Raw genomic sequence first — 24,724 nt, 5'->3', positions numbered from 1 at the left:
TTATGTTTAATGGTAAACTAGTGTTTTGATTTACAGTAGTTAGGACCAAATATTCCTATTTCCCATGACCTCGAGTCATGTGTACCACTCATCTGTAATAGTGAAATAACTTGGTGGAAACTGGAAATTCCTTTAAGGTAATAAACTACTAAACCACTCTCCTTCCGCTTACTAAAATCTAGCCACACAGTCAGTTTTCTTACAAACATCTAAGCAAAAAGAAGAAAAGTGGAAATGGTATTTAAGCAAAGGCAAAAATGACCCTTTTATTCTTTTGTTCTGCATAACAGAATATTAAAAGAAACCAAAGACCACTACATACAAGAGCAGTTTAGAGAGTTTTGTTGCCCAAACCTGCATGCAGGAGGTGATTAAAGAAAACGTGAGCAGCTTTGATCGGAGCTGTCTTTAACATAAAATCTGTTTGCTGGGTTAATCACATCCCACGGATTTAGAAGCTTTTAATTTGCTTCCTCTCTAACTTGGCTAGCAACCGTTGTGTGCGTGTGTCGATGTGTGACAACCTCAAAAAAACTTTCCACAGACCACTGGTAGTCACCCACAATGACTAATATTTCCTCTGTTTTGCTGCAGCTGCAAATTTACCGAAATTTGCTGGAGACAACTTATTTGGATGTTTTTCAGTATATTCGCTATAGAGCTTTGACTGCAACAAATAAACTTTGGTGTTTGACTTGATAGGGATTTCCCTATAATTCGGTTAATTTTTCTTGCTTGTCTCAGCCTTGCATAAATATTTATGGTGATTTCACAAGCAGTCAAATAAAGTGAAACATCTGCTTGGTGTCACAGCTTCAGCAGTTTATTAGAAGGTTTACAGCAAATTATCTTGAGGGAAATGCCAGCTGTTCCAGGGACAGAGATGATTACATACAGACATACTTAATGCAGAAACATCTCGACATTTCTCATTCACCCGCCGCTCTATTCAAAGATATGTAGAGAAAACAAAACAAGTTCATCTGGGGAAAAGAAGGAAGAGTTAGCACACACGGGACGAGATTTCTACTTTACACGCTTGCACCTTTTTGTATTATCTCTACACTTAATGCAACAGCTCACACAATATAAAAGCATGTGAGGATTCATTTAAAGGGAACCATTTCAGTGGTACTGCTGCCCTTGTAGTATTTATTGGTCAGTCTATGACAGACACCAGCCTGAGGAGGAGAAACTTCTCTGGAGACATACAGACGCAAAGAGGCAAGTTTTTAATTTAGTATTCAGCATCTAAATGACACTTTCCGCTCTTCATGGCCGGCGGGTGTGACTGAAGCTGCTGATGTGAAGAGACAAGATGATTGACTTTCTCAGCTTCCAGGTGCATTAAGCCAGTGTTGCATTAAATACTCCTGAGGGCAAAAACAACCGAGAAGAAACAGGAACAGGATGTAATTTGTGCAAGCTAGCATGCACAGGCTCAACAGGGCATTGCATGATCCTTAAGGAGCATTGCAAAACTTAAACCCTATTATGAGTATGGAAGCTAAAGACAAAGTGGATTTCTGTTTTTAGACCAACATCTGTAGTTGCATATGGTTGCTTTTAGTGCTTGATATTGTTGTTTGTCTTGCAAAGTTTGTTGAAAGCACATTGGTTGGCTTTAGCTTTAACTTATATAGCACAAATTTTATTTATTTTTTTAACAAAGTCAAGCAAGAATCCTCTTGAAATCACTACAAGGTGAAGATACAAACTTTATAAAGTCACATTTGAATCCCTCTGAAGTTTGGTGTTTTCTGCTTGAAAGACAGACTTTCTGTGGACTACCACTTAAAAGTTTGAACTAATGATGAACAGTGGCCTGCCTTTTTGAATTTGTATGTCTGAAAGACACCGTGACACACAGAAGCTACAACTGGACAGAATCACAACAGCACAACCTGAGAGAAAATGAAGCTCTTACTCCACCGACAATGTGCTCTCGAAGAACATCAAAATATATGTTTCTCTGGCATCATCAAAATAATTTTAAGCTATCAAAAAAAAAAATTCTTCTTGACATCATCTAACAAAGAAAAGCTCTGCTGGAAGTCATATAACACTTAACACACGCTACAATTATTGTGTGTGTTTTTTATTATTAGAAAAATAGAATCTGCCAGAAAGTAATGAGACTCAAACTAATAGGAGTCTCTGTACGTTGGTGCGCGACTGTTTTTGCATATTCCCGTAGATCATCAGTGAGTGGTCCCCGGCAGAAGCTCTGCCTCTGATGCGAACAGCTCCTTGTAGAGCGGAGGAAACAGAGAGTGAGCTGTGAGCGGGTACCGCTGACTAAACCAGCGAAGCTTCTCCATGTGCAGACTGCACAGCGAGCGCAACACCGCCATCCTCTGGTACAGCTGCAGGGAGGACACACACATTTAGCCGTCAGCTTTCTACAGCAGCGAGGAAAGCCTGCGATCTTACGCCTACTCACAGATATGAAACATGGAGCATACAAGCCTTTAATTTTAGTGTTTGAACAGCCAGGTGACTGAAATTTACCTTGTGCATCAAACTTTCTTGATTGTCTCGGTGCAGAATGTGTGTCAGTCCCGACTCCACGCTTCTTTGAACTCTTTGAACTTTGCTCCTGTCCTCCAGACACGGACGATCTGAACACAAAGATGTTTTATGAAAGAAGGATTGAGTTTTTTTCAAGCTATTTAGTAGGTTGTTCCCTTTAAAGGTGAAAAACATAACAAAAATCATAAAGTAAAGCATTTTGCAGAACAGGCTAGACAGCATTACTTGCTGCATGGAAGTTAAGTCCCTGGCAGCAGGCTGATGCTCTCAGCAGTGAACTTTAGTCAATTTTGGCAGGCAAAAATAGCAGGGTTGAAATCATAAAAGAGTTTTTTTAAATAAATACATTCAGAAGTTTGTTTCAATACTATACTTTAGACATATAATGACATTAAAATCTTCAGTGGAACCCATAAAGCACAGCAGTAAAAATAAGGACTGAAGCGATGAGGTGATAGGATCCAGATATTTATCACGCCCTTATTCTGAATGTCCATTGTTAAAATATTCTCTTTGATTCCTTTTAATTTCAGTTTAAAATTCACGCAACAACAACGAGACAGGAAAGGACTTCATTCAAAGGCCAGAAACATTGTCGCACCTTCCCAACAACACCTAAGAACACTTTTTGTAAAGTTTTCTTTGTCTTTCTTGTTTTTTCCTTTTCTGTGTCTTTTCCTTCATTCATCAGTTCATCCTCATTCACTGCGGCCTATTAACTGAACTATGTCTCTTCACGGCCACTAGGGGGCAGAAAGGTTAACTTAATGGGACAGAATGAATTAAAATTACACAAGACAAAATGGAAAAGAGGCAAACTGGATAAGACACAGACACAAAACATATCTGTCATCTATATTTGGGCAGTAATATGATAAACCTACAAGATTTATTCATGCACATCTGACAGTAAGGTCAAGCTTATTCATCTATGACATCCATCCACCCATTTTTGCAACTGCATTTCCAGTTCAAGGTACTTATTACACTTAACTCATAGACGCCATTGCCAATTAAGCCTAACAGTCATGTCTTTGAGAAGAAGTCAGAGTATCAAGACAAAGTCCCCACAGGCACAGGGAGAATGCCAAATGAACACATAAAGGCCGAACCCAAGACCGCACCATGTGCCGCCATCATGGAGGACGAGAAAAGAAAAGACCGCTTCCTTCCTGATGTGCTTAAAATGAACGCAGTACGAGTGAGACAGACCGAGCTGGGCTTACCTGTGTTGATGAGCACCAGGGCACTGAAGAGAGCAATCTGTTGCTCAGTCAGCTTTAGGGCACACATGCCATGTGCGAAGTCAAATACTGCTGCGATTAAATCACCACAAGCTGCAAGACAAGAAACCACTGAGCATTGATAAGTTATGGTGTTTAGATAGACGGTTTCACACCTTCAGATAAATCCTCACCCAAAGATTTGAAGACCTCAGTTCCAGCAAACTTCCCATCAAAGAACACAGTGTTGTTCTCTGTGTTAAAGAACCGGCTCATTCTGACCAGAACCACCTCCATGGAGCCTGAAAAGAGTAGGAAGGCAGGTCAGAAGACAGTAAGATCAAACCTGTTCAGTTATATATATTGTGTTTTAAGCACATCCTTCTAGAAAAGGGAAAATCACCAGTCTTTAAAAGGGCAATCTGGTCGTTCTGGCTCAGCATACGGAAACCCGGGATGTGTTTTGCAAACTCCACCACGAACTGGACGGCATCAGTAAGTCGGATAGCGCAGTGCTGCCACATCTCATCTACTGACTGGGAAAGAGAGTCAGACAGAAGCTCAGTTTGCTTAGCTCAGTTTGTTTCTCATTAATCCTTTTCTTTTACCATAGATTGTTTAAAATGGGCTCTAAAGGGCAAAACATTTCACTCGTCTCACAAAAACTCATCCTCAGTGTCCCAACAATTCAGTCTGCTGCTCAAGTTTCTGTATTTTATCACTCAATTTACCCTGCTGTTTTCTCTCTGATCAACTGAAAAAAAAAGATCAAAGAAAGAAGAGGAGGGGGAAGCGATGAAAGACGTTTTCTCAGTTTCCTGTTTGATTCATCAAACAAAACTAGCCTCAGACGTAAAGCATGTGAAATGACATGTTTTGTTTTGAGACTGTCTGAGTAAGCTCGCACACATGAAGGAGAAATCGCAAAATTAAAAAAAAAAAAAAAAAAATGAAGAGAAAACAGTGCACATACTTTGCTCTGGTATGCTTGGATCTCCTCTCTGCTGAAGAGTTTCCACCTGAGAGCTTGGAGCTCTTCCACTCTGTACTGACTGGTCTCTCTGTGGGAACGCACAATGCTGGCACACAGTTCATCTAAAAAAAGAAGACGACGCACTTATGAATACTATAAATATGAGAAAATTACATGTTTAGTTTGACTCACTGTGCTCATTTGCTCACCTATGTTTCGCAGGGAGTGAGGATACAGGCTGTATGGATCCTCCAGACCACTATACGGATGAATCCCCATCATATCGTGAGACGACTGCCTGGAGTCAAATCCTTGCATAAAGAACAGAGAAGAGAGACAAATAAGTAACAAAGAAAGGAGGATTCGTCCTGCATGGTGAAGTTCCCACACCTGAGCCTCACCTCTTATATCAGCATGACCGGCGTTGTCTCCCCTCCCTTGGGATCTTGAGGTGGGAGAGATCCCAGAGGTGCGGTAGATCATAGCAGGCACCTGTGAGTCGTTCGGGGAGCACATCAGGTAAGGGTGAATATCAGCGGCGTAGGTCAACAGCTCGGCATCTCCACTGTATGAGTAGGTCGGGGCCATGGGCTGAAGAAGCTGGGGGGAGCGGTCCTGGCGGTTCTTGGTGGGGTAGGACAACACGGTCTGGGCGTCTCCCTGAAGCTGCTGTTGCTGCTGCTGTCGGTGCCTTTCCACTTCAGCGATCAGAGAGTCGCGCTGACGCTTGGACATCCGTCCAAACTTCACCGCTGGAAATAAACAATCAACAAATGACTAAGCAGCTGCTGCGAATTAACAGTAAATATATTTGTCTGCCTGTCAGTGCATGTGTGCTTTCTCTCACCATCTCTGCTCATGCCCTGGGCCAGGCACTTCTGTAGACGGCAGTGCTGGCAGCGGTTGCGGCTGGCCCGGTCGATCTGGCAGTTACTTTGCCTGGAGCAGGAGTAAGATACGGTAGGCAGCTGGCTGCGCCGGAAAAATCCCTGAGGGATTAGCAGAGTCAAACAAAAGCTCAATTTTTGACTGGGAAATAGTGATTTTTGAGTTACACATAAAAGTCAGAAGAGAAACATTTTTATTTGCTCTTGTTAATGAGCAGAAATGTTCTCTGGTGGCCAAAATATTTTATTATCATCTGACAAGTTCTAAATTAAATCAGTATAACTCATATTTCCTGTAATCTGTCAGGTATAAGTGATACAAAATATCTAAAATAAGCTAAAACTTGCTATTCAACAGTTCAACTGTAATAGTGAAAGGTTAGTGAGAAACTGGGACTGCTGTGGAGGGCCGCACCGATAAGATTAACTCAGTTTTGCGCAACAGTTTTTTGGTGCGGCCCTCCACAACAGTCCCAGATTTTTTTTTCCTATTGGGAAAGTTTATTGGTCACCAATCGTCAAAGGAATTCTTCTAGGAACTAGAGTATTGGGAAATATCGACTTGCTTTCTTGTAGAAAAACAGATGAAATGTTCATTGATTGAAACCAGTTAGCCTGCTAGCAAGAACTTCAAAAATAAAAGCACCTGGATGAGAAAAGTAACTCTGTAGATTCACATGGCTAAATTTTCAAGACACTTTTTAATGAGTTAAACATAAAACATGAATACATATTAAATTATTATGCTTAAGAGACACTGATAACTAGATTTGTTTTATGCTAACATAGCTAAGTGTTTCCTGTTTCCTGCACATTGCTTGACAAATTATTTAAACCAAGTGTTATAAAAACAAAAAAGTATTAGAAATTTTAAAAAGCTCAAATGACTGAATTCATGATTTTATATCCAAATGTGGCGCGGCACACTGAAAGTCAGAAGTTATTCAAGAGTAATGTTCAACTGCTAAAATGAATCTTTCTGTTTAGGAAGTTAAAAACTGTAATTTGACATCTTCATCACAAAATAAGAACGTGCATTTCCTTTCTGCTTATTTGTAATAAAGGTCATTTTAAAATTCATGGATGACAACATTCATTATATTTTTGCATTTAAAATATAATTTTGATCAAAGAGGTTGCACATACTGATGGATGAACCATTACAGAAATATAAAAACTGATTTTTTTGTAAATTACAGACATTGTTAATTTAAGGCAGCTGTGGCATAAACCTTAAAGGCTTCTGGCTGTAGGTTCATAATGAGTGGAGTGATATGAGGTCAGGATCAGAATGATGTGGGCATGAGGTTGTTGTGGCCCATCTCACCTTGCAGCCCTCACAAGTGATGACTCCATAATGAACTCCAGAGGACTTATCACCACAGATTTTACATGGGATAACTTCAATCTGGGCTGAACAAACACAGAAGGAGAGAAAAAGTTTGTTAAATCCAAACTTTAACTTTATAGAAAATAAAATACAGTTCTTAAATGCAGCACTTTTTACGTTTGATCAGTGTAGTTTAACGTGACCTTTGTTGCTCTAATGTCAGCTCAATAGTTCAGACTTTGTATATGCACACACATCTACAGTACAGATGGAAACAAAACAAAAAAAAAATAGCAGAATAAACGAGTCTGTTATTAATATTAAAAGCAAGCATTTTTAATCATTCCTTTATAACATTTGCAGCACAGAGCTCATCGCAGTGTAAGTAAAACTATACCAACTGTCATTCTAATGACACTGCACATTTTTATCTAAACAATTAAACTGCAAAGTGATTCCCACAACTTTTGCTTTATTCTGTACTTTCCCTTAAGCATCTATCAGTTGTTGTGTGACCATAGTAGACCAAAGGTATTTTCCTCTCAAGCACCTCTTGCCTTAATAATAATGAACAAAATACCTTCAAATGCAATAAGCCGAGAGACTTCTGAGGACATGGAATATTTGCAAATGGAGAAAAGCGGCGAATATGAAGGTGTCAACCTCAGAGTGCTTTCAAGTGGTTGCGTGACTTCTCTTTCACTCTGACTTTCCTGCTTTCATGTCATTTCTTTCTTTGTGAATCCTTCTCTATCTCGCTCATAAAGGACATCGCTGCCAGTAATGCACTCTCCTTCATCACTGCCAGTAATGGCCATCCCCTCTCACCTCCCCCCATGCCACTGCACTGTGAAACTCTCACACCCCCCCAGTCTTTTGATTAGTGGCGATTTCTGTCACAATCAGATGTCATTTGATTCATTAAAAAAGATGAATTGTATCACGGATCCTTGACAAAAATATTTTTGAGAAGCTCATGAGGAAGTGCGCTTTTTTTCTTTCGCATTATGCCGTGTGGTGATGCAGAGGCATTTCCAGCCTCAAATAACCTAAAATAATGAAGGCTGCTATCTCTTCCCGCCATCGTCTCTCATTAGAAAGTGTGACTGCATTCTTCGAGACGAGCTCTTATAGCTGCAACTTGACAATATACGGGAGTATTTACGTTTCCGTGCATAACTGTGTCAGATTTGTTTTCATGAGTGTGTGTTAGTGTGTCAGTGTGTGCCCTCTTTATTTGGTGCCACAGGGATCACTAGAAGGTTTCTGAGAACAGCCAGTCTGAGATAAAATAAATATAGACACAGAGCAAAGGCATGTACGATCAAGCTGAAAATAATAGAGCCACAAATCTGATAAGACTGCAGCTTCTACTAATGGAACTGTCTGATTAACCTCATGATTGACCATGATAAGAATATTTCACCAGTTTAACTCCGATGCTTAACATTTCACATTAATCTGTCCCTTTAAATTAACCATTAAGCTTGACCAGCAGCCTTTCGCCACCAGCTGAATATCACATGTAAAAAAAAAAAAGAACGAAGAAAAGAGACCGAGCTGTGACTAAAATTGTGTTCCTGTTGGTAGTGCTGGATAGTCAGAGAGAACATCAGTGGTCTCTGCTTTTTTAGTTATTTCAGTTCTGATTGTCAACCTCAAACAACAGGAAATCCACCGTGGCCCACAAGCTTTTCGCTGTTCACACATGCAATCTCACACATGCAATCTCACACTCAAACTCATGGCAATCACGCACACCGCTCCTCCAACAGCTTTCCATGTAGTCGTACCTGCGCTCCCCTTAAATGAGCCCAACACAACTGTGACATCTTTATTGGTGCCACACAGAAACAAGAATCAATCTGCCTTTAAAAGCCCGACTGCCAAACAGAAATAAACGCCAGGCAGCCACCGAACAGCCCTCTATCAGCAGATTATAGCCATTTTTGTCTCACCTGGTTATCTCCAGCCACAGGCACAGACCAATCAAACCCAGCATCTCCTGGTGTGCGTGCTTGCATGGTTGTATGGTTGTGTGAGATAGAGTGATAAAAATACCGCGCCACCATTATTTCTTCCATTTGTGTCTTTTTCCGTCACGAGCGATTGCGTCTGGTGCGCATTGTAGCTAAACACAGCGCTTGATTTACAAATACATGTTTGTTAAATAGAAAAATGCCAAAATGCTGTCACAACTGGCAACAGTGAAACAACAGCAAGGCCTTTGGGTGCAATAGTAACCTTTTTCAGTTTGATCTGTTTAAGCTCCAGTGACTCTCAATGGCCTTATTAAAAACTAGATGACTGTCTTCTTCTTTTTCTTTTGATCATTCCCTTTAGGGGTCGCTACAACAGATGCTAATACAGAATTAAACTATAGTTATTTTGCCTTTTGTCCTGTCTCCTTCTCTTCTTTTCTTTTCCATCACCCTTCACCAGTCGCTGCAGATGGCTGAGCCTGCCTGATCTTGGCCCTGCCGGAGGTTTCTTCCTGTTAAAAGGGAGTTTTTCCTTCCCGCCTTCAACAAGTGCTTGCTCACACGGGGGTTTTGTGATTATCTGGGTTTCTCTCTAATGGTTTTTGGTCTTTGCCTTGCAATATAAAGTGGTTTGAGGCGACTGTTGTTGGGAATCTGCGCTACTGAATAAGATTTTACAAATACACGTATGTTAAAAAGAAAAATGCTAAAATGCTGTCACAACTGGCAACAGTGAAGCAACCACAAGGCCTTTGGGTGCAACAGTAACCTTTTTCAGTTTGATCTGACTTTTAATTTTTTTTTGGCATTTTGTTTTTTTATTTATCAGTGCTGTTAGCGATTCTTTACATTCTCCAGCTGTAAAAACACGGCGCAGCCAATAGACCCAATAAAAAAAGAAATGTTTTAATACCTAGTCTTTGTCTATCACCTAGCACCCTAAACACATAAATGTCATGACCTGAGTCCTCCTAGTTGTGGTGTCCAAATTTTAAAAAATAAAAATAATTAGCAGTGTTTAATATGTAACCGAAGTTTAGTCAGAATTAAACTGGTACTATTTGCTTTACTTTTACTGTTTTTGCAGCGGGTATGGTGTTATTTCTTTCATTATATTTTGTGAGTGTAGGTTTCCTTTTCTTTTCATTTGATTAATGTGCGCAAACACAGGTAGAACTCAAAGCGCAGTTCTTCTATTTTAAAGTAGGCCTCAGCAGGCGAGTAGATGTTTTCTTCCTCCATTTCAGATTTGTTCTGTTTTAGTGGCAATAAAACACATTGAAAAATGAGTCATTCTAGTCATTGAAGGCTTTATAGTTCATAACTGCAACATAAACATGACAGTATGCTAATGACAACGCAAAGCTTAAGTGCTAGACAGTTATAAATTCCCACTGCACAGTAATCACATGCAGTAATGCTAATAAACTCATACTGATAGAGACTTTTAAACATGTTTCTGCAGTCCACACAGATTTTTCCACTCAAAAAAGTCTCTTTTGATAGTCATGGCTGCCAACACCTTACGTAAGCAATCACAACCTACAAGTGACGACATACAGTGCGAAACTAATCCTATACTAACCACTTAATGATTGAGGAACAATGAAATGAGATCATTTACACAAAACCGTTCGCCTGAAAGGTTATTCAAAACTGCCTGACACATGCTGTTGGCAAGTGTAGGGGTTTAAGTACACTAGTGGTGGAGATATTTTGATTTGTCAGTACAAACAACAGCGTGCCACCTCCCACGCTTTCCGCACACAGTGCACTGTACACCTAAATGCCGCCACACAGAGATGATCTGATGATCTTTAAAACAGTATTGAGATCTTTCACTGAGAACTTAAATGACAAAGCAGGATTGCTGTCAAAGTAAAAAAAAAAATCATATATTAAATATAATAATATAATATATAGGCTTTCATTTAGAGCTGTAAGCAGAGACGACGAAAGCTAGTTGTAATGGCTTTTCAGTGAAATTTGGATAATAAATATCAGTCATTAAAGAAAATAATAATGGTGCAAGCATTAAATCTCTTTTTAGGGAAACTGAAAAAGCAAAAATAATAATAATAATGAGGTTAAATGTGCTGAAATTAATAAACCCTCAAACATTTACAAAGCTATAAAGTAAACTGCAAAATGAGGAACGTTTTCAAAATCATTTAGAAAAAATAAAAAGGATTAAGAAAAGATCAAGGACAGTTTTTTATTCCTGGATTTCAAATCAAAAAAAGATGAATTAGTCCTCTCACAACGTTTAAGTGAAACTGAGCACAAGTGTGTGTGTGTGTGTGTGTGTGTGTGTGTGTGTGTGTGTGTGTGTGTGTGTGTGTGTGTGTGTGTGTGTGTGTGAATACTGATGCAAACCAGCACCAGTTTTATGATGGGATCAGAACAACTGTGATATAAAATTGTCCTAAAAGAGGGACAATGGGGAGTAGCCCCTCGACTCTTAGTTCCCTTTAGTCAGCACTCATGAGTCAGACTACAACCACCATCAATCGAGGCCTTTCTTCTGAACTGAGCTCTCACCTGTAAAGGTTTTCAATCACGACGCTGTGACACAGACAGAGAAACGGACTCGTAAAGTCAAAACACTAACGGCACCGCTGTCACTGCAGGTATTTAAAAAGACTTTTTGACAGGGGTTTATCGTGGAAACTCACGTTCTTTTTCACATCGCCGCTATCAGCGAACTAGTACATCGGACTGCCCCAAATCTCTGAACTCGGCCTTCAGTTTGACCTCACAAAGACGCCAGTTCTGAGACCGTGTCTCTCACGGTTGTGACGCTATGGGCAAAGAATCCCATTTTACCATGATGATACGTACAGGCAGACAGACTCACGGGTGAAAACTGTACCAGCTCCACTGTTGCAGCGTTTAACCAGACACTTTCTTCTCTGTGCCTGAAATTACCTTGTCAGCAGCTTGTTCTATGAACTGTAAACGGACAAAAAAAACCTCAATCTTTCCTCTGACGGAAGCTTACCTTTGAGACATACGCAAGCAAAAGTGCAAACAAGCTTTGTATACAGACTGCATCCACAAACAAACACACTTGCACAGACTCTTTATCCTCATACAGCACATTAACACTCAGCACAGGAGGGCTGTACCTAATGTAGGATCATTTTTTGAGTTTACAACACCAGTGAAGACAAATTCTTTAACCGCTTACTTTAATATGACTCATGGCGAATTTAATTCAGTTTTATTTGTACTGTTATTATCTCTAATACATAAAAACACGCTTAATGATTTTAATTTAAGGTCGTCCTGAAGTAAAATTTGAGACTTTTGGAACTTTAGCTTAAAACCACTATTTTTCTGCTGCATTTAAAACTAATTTTAAATGACAAAAAAAGCAGATTGTCACAGCTTTTTATTTTATTTTTTACAAATAACTGCATGTGTAGTACTGCATTTAAATACATTAGATAAAAGATGAATGTTTTGCTACACATCATACCACACGATACTTTGCAGCGCAAATCCAAACAAATAACAATAAAATGTCAGGTTACTTTTTTAAAAGAAACCAAGAGTTAGAAGAAAACACAAAATAAGCAGCAACTGAATAAAATTCATTTAAAAAAAAGGGGAAATAAAGTAAAACCTGGTGCCAGAGAGCGGTTTAATAAGAAGCATTTCACGTCAGCTTTTTTGGACTAAACATTTTCACTCAGAAATAGTTCACTGCTAATGTATTTTTAGGTTTCAGAGCCAGACAGACTGTGGTTGTTTAATAAATGCGAGAACTCCTTCGCTGAGTTTCATTAATTTGCAATAACAAAAAACAGATGGAAAAACCTACTGAGAGATGATTATCTGAGGAATTTTTCAAAGCAGATCTGAACACCAATTAGCATCAGATTTCATATATTTGACTTTGAAGTTGCTCCTGAATTCGGAGGTGTCTGAAAGAGGTAATGTTTTGACAGTAGCAAAGGGTATGAATCAGCTCGACTTGTGTATTTCATTTACCAAATTTTGGGGGGGAATGTGTCACCTGCCATTTTCATGTCTGCTTTGATCTGTAGCCAACCGCTTCTGCTGCTTTGGAAGTACTTTTGCAGGCTTCTGCACCCAGAGGAACAAGGAAATCCTTTCTGATAAAGAAACTGTGTAACAATCTACACAGGAATCCCCCCAAACACAGCAACAAAGCCATCTCAAGTGCGCCTGATGGAATCAAGTGTGTAACACCAGAGATAATTCATTGTCTCCCAGCTGTGGTCATAACACAAATATATTTAGTTACTTATTTTTCATCAGATGCTGCTCTCGTTTTGTTCACACAGGCAGTATCCACAGCACAGCTGCAGGGCAGAGATATGCTGCATCTAGCCGCCATCTAAAAAGCAGCTGCGCATCTGTGTGTGCGTGTTTGTGCTTGCATGTGCTGGTGTGTCTATAAGTGTTTGCAAGTTGCAACGGCAAAAGTGTGTACGCAGCAAAAACAAATTAATCAATTTTCATTGTTCCCTTTGCCTTTTCTCCCTTGTCACCTCTTTGTGTATTTTGTCCATTTTTATTCAGGTAATCTGGGACTTATTTGTGTGAGAAATCATTTTCAGTATCACACTTTTAGCATTTCCTCTGCATCCTGTACGTGCTTGGAGTCGGTCCATTTAAAAGCAACGCACTGCGGTAGTGAAACATCCTGTTTTCCGCACTCAAGTGCAAGACTATGATGATTGATTATGATATATATATATATATATATATATATATATATATATATATATATGTATGTGTGTGTGTGTGTGTGTGTGTATGATTTTAAAAATAAATAAAAACTCAACATCTTAAATATTATATTATAACCTGGTCACACTGGTCTTCCACCAATCACTGGCTTCATTAAAAGAATTACTTACAATGGAAACTTGACTTGACAAAAGGTGTTACTACAATGTTATGAATGGGTATTATTTCCAGAAATATACATTTTTATACAACCTTTTCACTCTACAGAATTAGCCTAGCCTGAGGTATACTGTATATGTGGGAGTATCAGAGGGCAGAAATATCTGAGACATGATTCAAATCTTAAAATCATCAAAGAGAGCTCAAAATTGAGTCATATTGCCAAACCGTAAAACTGAAACACATCAATCAGTGTAAAGGTACTCAAAATTCAGCCAATGGAGGGACTCAAAACAGATTAGATAATCTTTACTCGCTGAAAACCATAAGCACAGGAACACACGTGTGTGTTTTCATGCTTTCTACAAGGCTGCTAAAAACATCCGTCGGTGGGATTCAATAAAACTTGTAAAGCTGTAAAATTCTAGTTAGCACACGAGCAAAAATTGTGAAATATAAAGGCACTTGAAACTTGAGCGACGTTTTCCTGTTCAACGAAGTATTACACCAGAAACTAAAGTGCAAACCTGAACAAAAAGCTTAATGACACACCCTGAGAAAGTTGATGTGTTTGAAGCCACAGGTGTCTGAGTCTGCATGAAAGCACAGATATTTCAGGGCGACTTGGTGAAGGTTTAAAAAGACACAGCTACTTTTAACCAAAAGGTGACGTTATTATCGAACGATACCGATTTTGCGCACCATCAGAGGCATCAGCCGCAACGTTACCTTATAATCGTAAAGTTTGAAATATGGGAGGCTTGGAGAAAAACGTCATCAAAAAGCATGTAACTGATTTAATTGATAAAAATATCTTTGATTGAAGTGCCCACACACACACACACACACACGCTGAAGAGCTTCATCCCTACCTCGCATCATCCTCACTCCTCCACTTGTGTCAGACGTTTGTCCCACTTTCACAAACTCACTTGTCCTCTCACTTTGTCTAAGAATAGTCTTTCTTTTGACACACACTCGTTTTTTGGAACCACCTATATCTTTTAATCTTGCTCCTTTTTTTGCTCGTCCTTTATCAAGCTGGGTCGGGTGCTCACTGCAGCTTCAGCATACATATTCAGACTTTTGAGTGTCAGTCACCGCCTCACCTTCCTTGTTTGCGTGTGCATGATTGTGTGTGTGTGTGTGTGTGTGTGAGAGAGAGAGAGAGAGATCAAGACAAAGAAGGGGGGACCGTCCCCTGCCCTGTCGTTTTTCTCAAGGTACTTTTTCTTCATACCTTTGTTGTTATCCTTCACCCCCTCACTCTGTATCATATGTCAAAAAATGCTTTATAATGTCTGGCACCTTTGAGACTGTCCATGAGAGAGTTTAAGTCAAACCAGCAGACAGGAATCACTGGAGATGAACTTAAAAAAATATGTAAGTCACACAAACTTACATTTCTGTTATTGGGAAACTCAGTTTGGAGATTTCAGATATTTTCAAATAATGCATATATATATGTATATGAGAGAGAGAAAATCATTTTAAAGAATTATTTATTCTCCATGTAGCATATTTACACACTTGATTCAGGTTATCTGAGTTTAGCTTACAGATCTCCTCCACTGAAAATGCTCCAAGTAAAATCTACATATTTATCATTTTCATACAATTAGCAATTAGGTTTCAAAAGTACAGCGAGTTAAACATTACATTAATTCATTATTATGCTGCATGTGTTCAATGTTAAGTTTGCATTTTATTAAAAATGTTCGGATGATGTAGCTACAAAAAAAGGTACGTATTTTGAGATCTGTTATTTTTTTATGTGAGATCTTCAACTTAACTGAAAAATGTATTTCAGACTATTTTATGTCTTCAGTGCTGCGTTTAAGCAAACACTTGCAGCTGCAATCCACCACAGCTTCTTCATTCTCCACTCATATTTCCCTCCACTTCCATCCCACCACACAGAACCACAGAAGACCCCCAAACGTTGCCCTTCCTTTCTTGTCTTCTCTGGTTTTGGGTACGTGTGATGAATGAAAACCATTATTATTTAGTCTCAGTTGGTTTATCATCACGCCACCTAATATGAAGGTCGGTGGTGTGTTACACACAGCACCTTCACTCTCGATAACATACACAGGTGTGCTAAAGTTGTGGCAGAAGGTGTTAAACCAAAAAAGTTAAAAAAAGACGAGATGTTATCGCTTTCATCTGCATTCAGATGCCAAAGTGGTTGGTATTTTCATCACTGTTTGTCTGCGAGTGTGTTTGTGCGAGGGGGGTAGCACAGGTGCGACACGCCGCGCGCAGAGTGTGTCGCTAATGGCCCCGTCCCCGTCGACACCACTGTGTGTATGTGTGTTTTGCTGTACAGGTGCATGCTGCATGTTCACTAACTATGAAGTTAACCACATTGCATGCACAAATATCTAGCACAAACACAAGCAAAGTTATTACTGCACACGCACTCACACAAATGTAGACAACTTACTCAAATGACTCTTCTTGGACACGGCACCTCCTAAAGGGAGGGAAAAAATTAGTTAGTGGATTCAAACTAAACAACTTTGTGAGTCTATGCTTTGTACGAGCATCCTAAAGCGCATTTTAGTGAAAGAAACTCAACCTGCTGTATACTCATATGAATACATGGTGGGCGTTACACAGTGGCATCTAAGCTTCATATTGAATCCAGGAGTAAACATTTACCAATAGAGTTTTCCATCTCTTTGAATTGAAAATGTGATAGCCACTGGAAAATAAATTAGGCATCGGATTTACTTCATTTTTGAGATAAATGTTGTACAGTATAACATTTTAAGAAAAAAGAGTTACAAATGACAGCTAACCCCATCACAAAAGTTAGATGAGACAATCTTTGATTGCTTGATGAATACCTTTGATACCTTAACTTATTGTTCCCTTTACATCTGCTACTAAAAAAAGAAGTGATCATGTTTAGAGTGCGGTATCTCTACTTTTACTTAAGCGAACAATTTAAATACCACTGAAACCTACACAGGAGCTATTCATAGTGCAATGAATGGATTACAAAAGCACGTTTGACATTCAAATACATATCATACTCACCAATCATAATCAAATATCCAAATGAGCATGTTACTACTGTAACAACAAGTAAAATCCTGACTTTCAAATAGACTGAAATGAGAGGGAAAGTAAAACCGGCATAAAATTACACTGTAGCCATTGTCAGCTCCTAAATGGCAGTTTGATACGGGGTTTGCAGAAGGCAGCACTTTCTTTGGCTTCTTTTCTAGTGTACAATAGCATGTGGACAGATAAGAAGCCTCAGTGAGAGCGGAGAGGCTAAATTAGAGGATTCCTATTTACACTAGTGTGGGTCTATGATATGTTTGTGTGGTGTTTCAGCGCACGCACACACAGGACATAAAGGTAGAGGAAGGTGGGTGTCTGTGAAGCAATAGGTCCTCTTTCTTGTCTGCCTTTGTGACCGCAATTGTGAGAAAGTCTGAAGTGCAGATAGAGCGACTAAGGGTCAGTTCTTAAGCAGGGGGTTTACTGCTGTGGGTGTATGTATACTCATGTGTGTGAGGGTATGTGTGCGTTTTCTCTGTGTATTTGCGTGTGAGAGTCTGTGTGTGTTAGACAGAGGTTTGAATGCAGGGCAGATAAGTATCAATGGAAGACGTAGAGCTAGCCGGTCTTTGTCTGGCGCCAGATCAGGCCCTTTGTGGTTTCCTCTGTTTTCCTACCCTCATCAAATCAGTTTTGCTTCATAAGCAGAATATATGGAATGAAAGCGCAGCAGTGCACGCACGGAAAATGAAAAGAAAATTTCAACACTCACAGAGCAACTGTTTTAAAGGTGATCGATTAAGAAAAGGCTGATTAATTACACACAAAAAATCAGCTACATTTATTGGAGCATCATTTCCAAATGAGGACGGCCTGAATTTTTTCAGTGTTTTTTACACTAGTGTTACATCAATGCTTTCCCCTGCGTTCCTTGAATAGTCATTTACAGAAACGCACAGCAGCTTCTCGCCTTACGGAGACGATTTTAAGGGCGACTAATCTGATTTTAGAAAATAAATAAAATGCTGAACCCCAATACGCTGATTGAAAATTAGCGAGAATTGACGTCACCTATTTGCACCGCTGTTATTCCTGAAATGTGTCACCAATGGTATTAAATGCTTAAAATATTGCTGCAGCAGAATTAAATAAACATGCGGTCGATGGCACCTGTGAAAACTAAATGTGACACAGCATGTACATATTTAGCAAGGCACACCTGTTAGCCAGGCCATGTACCATCTACACACACCCAAAAGTGACAGCGGAGGCACAAAAATCAACACCACCCATCAGGCAAAATCTCACTCTCTGCACTGACATCTAAGCTCACTGCTGAAGTGACAGTTGCTGTGTTACATAACAGCACCGAAGACCACTGAACCCAGAGAGGAGGCGACGATTTTGTCTGAATAGAAACCACGACCCATCTAGCACAGAAAACATACAAAACATGTGAACATCCAAGACCGGTGCCAAATACAGTAAACAAGATTAAAAAAGGGCTTTTTAAAAATTAGGTTTAGGTAGAATGATTAATCAGTAAGCAAAAGAAAAGCATACATTTGAGAAGAAGATTACTAAAACAAGTAAAAAAATTACAACATATAGTACTATAACAACTATAAAATATGAAAAGGAATATATGCTAGATGCTGAAACAAAAAGAAATATGTACAAATCAAGTTAAAAGCAAGTCTGATTTGGATGGTTAAGCTGTTCGCCAGGTTTCAAGAAGAATGTGCCAACACGTGCAGTTCCTCTAAAATCTTAAACCCAAAACATCTACACAGCTGAAAATTTTAGGACAGTCGTGTAGCTCAGAAGTACACCGTAAGTAATTCACCACAAGTCTGTAAATAAATGTCGCTGCCAATTTGGTGAAGCAAACCTTTGCAGGAGTTTAAGAAAAGTAAGGTATAGAGTGACAAAAAAAGGAGTAGCACTCACAGTGTCACAAATTGTGGATAATCTCTCTGTAAAAAGAGTCATCTGAACATGTTGGCTTCAAAGAGTTTCTGAAAACATCAGTAGGACGGCTGCAAGGCTAGTGTTCTTTTAGAACAGAAAGTATTTCTTGACTTGTCTGCATTGATTTCCAAGAAAATAGCAGACGGCTGAAGAAGGCCAGATGCATTTTGGTTAAAAGAATAATATACTGTCATTGCTGTGAAGACAGTTTTTGGTTCATAAATGGCTGCAGAATGATTTATGGTGAAATGAATTGGACCTACAATAGATCCCTGAGGGACACCACAAATGGGCGTTTATTGGATAATGTACAGGAGATTGTTTTGTTTTGTTTTTCTCTTTTCCTATACTGTACAGACAGGAGAAAAAAACCCAAATGTGGAGCAAGACTAAAACTACTGCTTGAGAAAAGTGAGTGACGCCCACAACAGCCGCTAAAACCAAGACTCTCATCAAGTCAAGAAGAGCCGTCTCAGCAGTACGGAAACTAAATATGAAAATAAAACAGTGCAACCACACTCTAGTTTAACCTGAATAAAGCATCAGCTCCAGGGCCAGATGCATTAGGTATCCTGCACATAATGTTCAAGCTTCAGCTGTGCATCATTTTAACAAATTTACCCCAAACGTTGTCATTTTTACACTAAATTCTGCACGACATGACTTTAACTTACCCAAGGCAAGCTATCTCCAAAGGAAACCACTCTGGAATTATTCGTTTGAATTGTCACTTGCAAATAAAAACCAGAAGAAGAAGAAGAACAGAAGGACATAAAACTTTTAAGAGCCGTTTCAGTGTCCCTGTTGATACTGGCATTTCTTTTTTCAGCTTTAGTCTTACCCTATTTTCCTCCCTTGATTACCATTGACACTTTGCAACATAAACAAAACCCATTTTAAATTATAATTGTGTATCTATAATACATCTATAATGAACACTAAATTGTGCCTGTTTCCTCTCTGACCTGCCTGCTGGTCGCTTTCTTTCTAATGGTTACATAATACTATTAAATCACTAATGGTTCCAAATTAAAACTGTTGGCATTGCGGTCTAAAGGTAATCTAGGGTAACCAGCAAATTGTTTATGTTATGTTTCTGGGGGAGTTTGGGGGGTAGATAAAAGTATCAATCTGTCAATGTTAGTGGCAAATATCGAAAAACTTAAGTCAAGAAAACCAAAAACTATATCAGCGGTGTGGTGAAATTTTCACAGGTAAAATACAAAGTTCAGGACTTTGAATGTAAACTGTTGCTGCTATGATCCTCCTACATTTACTGAAGAAAAGGGGACAGGCCTCATTATTGCTTCACCTCTTTAGAAATAAGAATCTATTTATTTGCTTTGCCTCTTACATGCATTAAATGGAGGCACTCACATACACACATAAATAAATTTTGCAGCACTTCAGACAAGCTGTGTTGCTATCCTGTAGGAAAGGTGTGCTATGGGTTTCTGTGACAGAGAGACAGTCTTATCTCCAGTCACTGCCAATAGTTTGATTATGGCCTGGGAGAGGCTTTGAACAGAAAGGCATTGGCCAGTAATAGAGGCAAAAATTAGAGCTAATTCCCATGGATTACTCCGGCTTACTGCCATTCTTACACACTCACAGCACCTTAACCATACCCCAGTTAAAGGGATGAGGAGGTTTACTAGGGTAAAGATGGATGAGAGTGAAGGGGGAGAAGTTAAGAGTGAACAGAGAGGGAGAGATAGGGAGTCAGCTGGTGCACTAGAGGCCAACAGGATGAGATAAAAGTGAGGAGGAAAGGAGGGGATGGGAGTGAGTGGGCACACAAAGGCATGCTGGGAAATAAGCGAGGGACATGGGGGCATAAAATGTCAAGGCACACTGTTTAGTGAGCTGAAACTATTCAAACAAATTGTATTTTTCTTGCTGTGACTTTAAAGTTCAGTTTTCCTGCACCTGCCACAGTGTAAATGTAACCTGGAGAGGGAAAATCTCACCTCTCTTGATGGGGGTGTCAGCGGAGGGCACGTCGGGCTCTTCATATTCCATAACTCTCCTGTCAAAACACCAGTGGGTGGGCCTGCACACACTCTCCCCTCACTCACTCTCTCTCTCACTCACGCACTCTGGCGCACACAAACCACAAAGTCCTGTAAGGTCAGTCAGTTTTCAACTCTATCTGCTGACACTGCAGTGCTCAGAAAGAAACGAAGCAAAACTCGAGACTCATACTACCTGTTGGTCGCTCTAGCGCCCAGGCCGGCGCAGGCATTTGAAAACATGCACTGCCATCTCGCCTCCTTCAAGAGTCTTCACAGTGGCTCCCCAAAATCGGCAGTCATCTTCCTTGGCTTCTTTCTTTCTCTCTGTGTGTGTGTCAGGGTCCCTTATTCAACAGCACTCCTCCTCTTATGTGGTTGTTTTTGAAATAATCCCGTTCCCCCCTGTGGCAGCAGCAGTGCGGAGAGTGCAGCTGGACCGGCCGACCGTGCGCCCGCCACCCCCCTCCCCTTGCGCTCACAGTGCGCCCTAGCCGTCCCAGGCTGGAGAGAGTTATGTCACCGGCTCTTACGTAATAGCACCGGATCGGGTTTTGCTTTGAAGTGCTCGGTTGAGAAATATAATCCCATGTTGCTGCCACAAATTTCCGCCACACCAATCGAGAAAATAAAATGCACGGTGGAGACGTTAGATTTCAGTCTGTATGGAAATGGAACATCCTTCAATTAAAAATCCCTTTTCGTGGGTTGGTGTCATTTTTGTTAGAATTACTCGCAGGGCCCTGCCCATACAGTATGGCATACACGGAGGGGTTATTTTATGCCCCATTTTAACACGGGTGGGAGGACAAAAATAAAACGATGAATAATCGATACGTCTTCTCGGTTTACATCATTGTGGTAAATCCTCCTCTAAGACATGGCTCGTACAGTGGTTGCAGACATGGTGCAGACACATGCATGTCAGGAGGGAAACAGACTGTAACCGAGTGCATTTACTCAAGTAGCCTGTAGCAGACAACTCATATGAACCCGGGCTGCAAAATCTTATCTTGATTTAATGTTTGCCACGTGATAGTGACACTTTTCATTCTTCGTAAGGACGTACTTCTTTCACGGCAACAATGTTTTTAAACGTCAATAAAAAAAAATCTTAGTATGTCCTTAGATCAGCATGTCTTTGAGCAGTCAATTATAATTTGTTCTACTTTAACAACTAAGTTGAACTACTATGTACACAACAACTGAGCTGCTAATTATTAATATTATTATTAATAATATTAATTATCAAAATAAATAAATAAATAATTGTGTGTCAAACTACTAATCATTTGTTCAGCTATATTTTAAACTCATTTTACTACAAAAATTAACTCGCAATAATAAATCATAATCCTCATAATCCAACACTCACTCAAAACACTGGAGTTCATCTAAGTCACCAAGAATCACTTCAGGGTCTTATCAAGTCCTTTCACTTTTACCAGCATTTACAGATTAAGTCTCAAAGGCTGTTAGGGTTAAAGTTCCTGTGTTTAAAGTTGACTCTGATTCTGATTCTTTTATTCTAAAAGTACTTAAAAAAATAATTCAGAGGTGCAGTGAGGGAGTGAATGCTGCGTGGCTCGCTTTAACTAACAAACAAACACACATGCTGCAAAAACAGTTAAGTGATGTGTTGGCTAGCTAACCTGTGAGAAAGTGAGTATTTTCATTTCAAATGTTGCTAATAACTGCAGCAAAGAACAATACAAAGCATCTTAACATGCTTAAGTTTTTGGATTTTGATTTGTTTGTTTTTGGTTTAATTTTGTACTGTTCTTTTTTTTTTTTTTTTTTTTTTTTTGTTTTGCCTCTGTGCTCCACCACAATGGATTATTTTGAATCAAACAATCAAGATTAGATTGATGTGCAGACTTTAACTGAAGGGGTTTAACTGCAATTTTGAATTAATTGTTTGTTTTTATACACAGTCCCCCATTTGCCTCAAAAGCAACGGGGTAATTGACTGACCAGCAGTTGCATGGCCAGGTGAGGCCTGTTCCTTGTCATTCCATGAACAGATTCAGCAGGATCTGGAGTTGATCCCATGTGTTGAAGTCATTTTGTTAGCTTTGATAGCTGCTCATTGGAACAAAGAGATGCCATGCGAGTAAAAGAGGACAAACAAAAAAATCTTTAGCTGTCCAAATCAAAACTCCGGTTCCTTCTCAAACAGCAGGTATGCATTGTCAGCTCAGTAATACCAAGAAGCCTGAAAGACTGGATGATCAAAATATTCTTTCCATAATTAAGAAAAACAGCTTCACAAGTTGCAAGCCACTTCCAGATTAGACTTTTCCAGGAAACATCCCTAAGAGTTTCTCCAAGCACAGGAGTGGGATATTCATCAGTGGCCGTGTCCTGATGACCTGATCTCAACACAACGGGGCCATGCTTTTTATTTATTGAAGATAAAAACTGAACTGACCTTTGATCTAAAATCTATTGTTGGGGGTGTACAGAAACTAAATTATGAGAAAATGTGTTAATGTCTAAGTATTTGAGAATCTACCTGTGAACTAGAGAACTAAAACACTGAATCCTCTTCAGAGCTACCAAAACATTTCATGACAAGGCCGTGGGATTGTGAAACTGTGGCCCCTCAAAAAAAAAGCACTGAAGACTAAAATGCTACTGGACAGAGCATGCTGCAGGTGGTTTTAACTGAAAGTGGAAACACCTCCACCCGCTTCCTCATACCCAACTTGACCACATGGCTCTTCAGGGGAAAGGGAAAAAAAACACTGCTGGTGCTCACTTGTCCTGTACTCACTCATACATACGCACGTACACACAAACACACAGATGCTCACACACCATTAAGGTTTTAAAAAACTTTGGTAGCATTTCCATCTCAATTTTACTGAGGTTAAAGCTATGAGGGGCCCTGAAAAGACCACCAGGCCTGTACTGTGATGAGCCCATACACTCAGAAACCACACATTTGACCAAACTGTGTGAGAACTAAAGTTAAAGGCAGTTGAAAGTCTGTATGGCTTGTAGACCTTAAACCACTAATTGACTGCTGCATAAAAACTTACTTGACAGGATCTACTAAAAAGCAGAACAGAAAAAAAAAGTTTTCTTGAAAATAATTACTCTCATATTACCTTTAAACAGTCACTTTTTGCAGTCGTGCATAAAACCTCTTTACAACAGAGGCACTCTGTTTAAAGGTTTAAAAATATTCTCCTAAATGACCAAGAATTTTTAAGATTTCATGACCTGTGGTTCTTCATATATATATATATATATATATATATATATATATATATATATATATATATATATATATATATATATATATATATATATACACATATATATACATATATACATACATTTACATACATACATATATACATACATTTATAAATCTCTTTACGCTCTCTTAATAGACTGACTGCGATGTTCAGACTCTTGAGCAGCACTGAATTTTAAAAACACACAGACACACAAATTTGTAGTGGAAATCACTGCATGAGCCCAGGAAGGCTGCACTCTAATTCGCAAGGGGTCATTCAGCATATTCTTGCACCTGATGCCCTTTCTGATGCAACTCAGTCTCCTCCCAGGATTAAACCAGGAATCTTTTGCTTGTTTGGCAAATGTGCAAACCACTATATTATAGAGCCACATATAGAACATTTCTGAAAACCATACTTCATCATTGCTTACAAAAATTCAATTCTGTACAGTTTTATTTCATTTATATTAATATTATTATTTATATAGCACTAAATCACAACAACAGTCACCTCCGGGCGCTTTACATTGTAAGGTAAAGATCCTACAATCAGATGACCCCCCTATGAGTAGGCACTTGGCAACAGTGGGAAGGAAAAACTCCCTTTTAACAGGAAGAAACCTCCAGCAGAACCAGGCTCAGAGAGGGACAGCAGCCATCATCTTTGA

The 24,724-nt window shown here is 39.4% G+C and overlaps 1 protein-coding gene across 2 annotated transcripts; it reads right to left on the bottom strand.

Annotated features, from left to right (window-relative positions):
• Window positions 1-801: 801 nt before the first annotated feature.
• On the bottom strand, window positions 802-21,273 carry rorc (RAR-related orphan receptor C). 2 transcript variants are annotated; one of them, XM_040029741.1, is made up of 13 exons: window positions 21,003-21,273; window positions 20,765-20,893; window positions 16,255-16,284; window positions 6,943-7,028; window positions 5,576-5,717; window positions 5,130-5,480; window positions 4,938-5,039; window positions 4,729-4,850; window positions 4,159-4,291; window positions 3,950-4,057; window positions 3,759-3,869; window positions 2,512-2,621; window positions 802-2,366 (listed from the first exon to the last, which is right to left on the bottom strand). In XM_040029741.1, exons 2-13 carry the CDS (start codon window positions 20,814-20,816, stop codon window positions 2,202-2,204), a joined length of 1,512 nt encoding a protein of 503 aa, XP_039885675.1. In that variant the 5' UTR covers window positions 20,817-20,893; window positions 21,003-21,273; the 3' UTR covers window positions 802-2,201. The 2 variants fall into 2 exon arrangements, with proteins under 2 accessions (XP_039885675.1, XP_039885676.1); XM_040029742.1 differs by lacking the exons at window positions 16,255-16,284; window positions 20,765-20,893; window positions 21,003-21,273 and adding an exon at window positions 14,681-15,019.
• Window positions 21,274-24,724: the final 3,451 nt, after the last annotated feature.

The sequence above is a fragment of the Simochromis diagramma genome, unplaced genomic scaffold (genome assembly GCF_900408965.1).
Source record: "Simochromis diagramma unplaced genomic scaffold, fSimDia1.1 OVJJ01000361.1, whole genome shotgun sequence".
NCBI classification, from domain to species: Eukaryota; Metazoa; Chordata; class Actinopteri; order Cichliformes; family Cichlidae; genus Simochromis; species Simochromis diagramma.
This window is presented reverse-complemented; position numbering and strand designations above follow the sequence as displayed.

Bases quoted from the DNA above. Each gene is read 5' to 3' on its own strand.
- rorc (XM_040029741.1), bottom strand. From the start codon at position 20,816: ATGGAATATGAAGAGCCCGACGTGCCCTCCGCTGACACCCCCATCAAG. The intron at 5,718-6,942 runs GTGAGATGGGCC...CTAATCCCTCAG, and splicing joins TCACTTGTGAGGGCTGCAAG to GGATTTTTCCGGCGCAGCCA. The intron at 5,481-5,575 runs GTGAGAGAAAGC...GTTTATTTCCAG, and splicing joins CCAGGGCATGAGCAGAGATG to CGGTGAAGTTTGGACGGATG.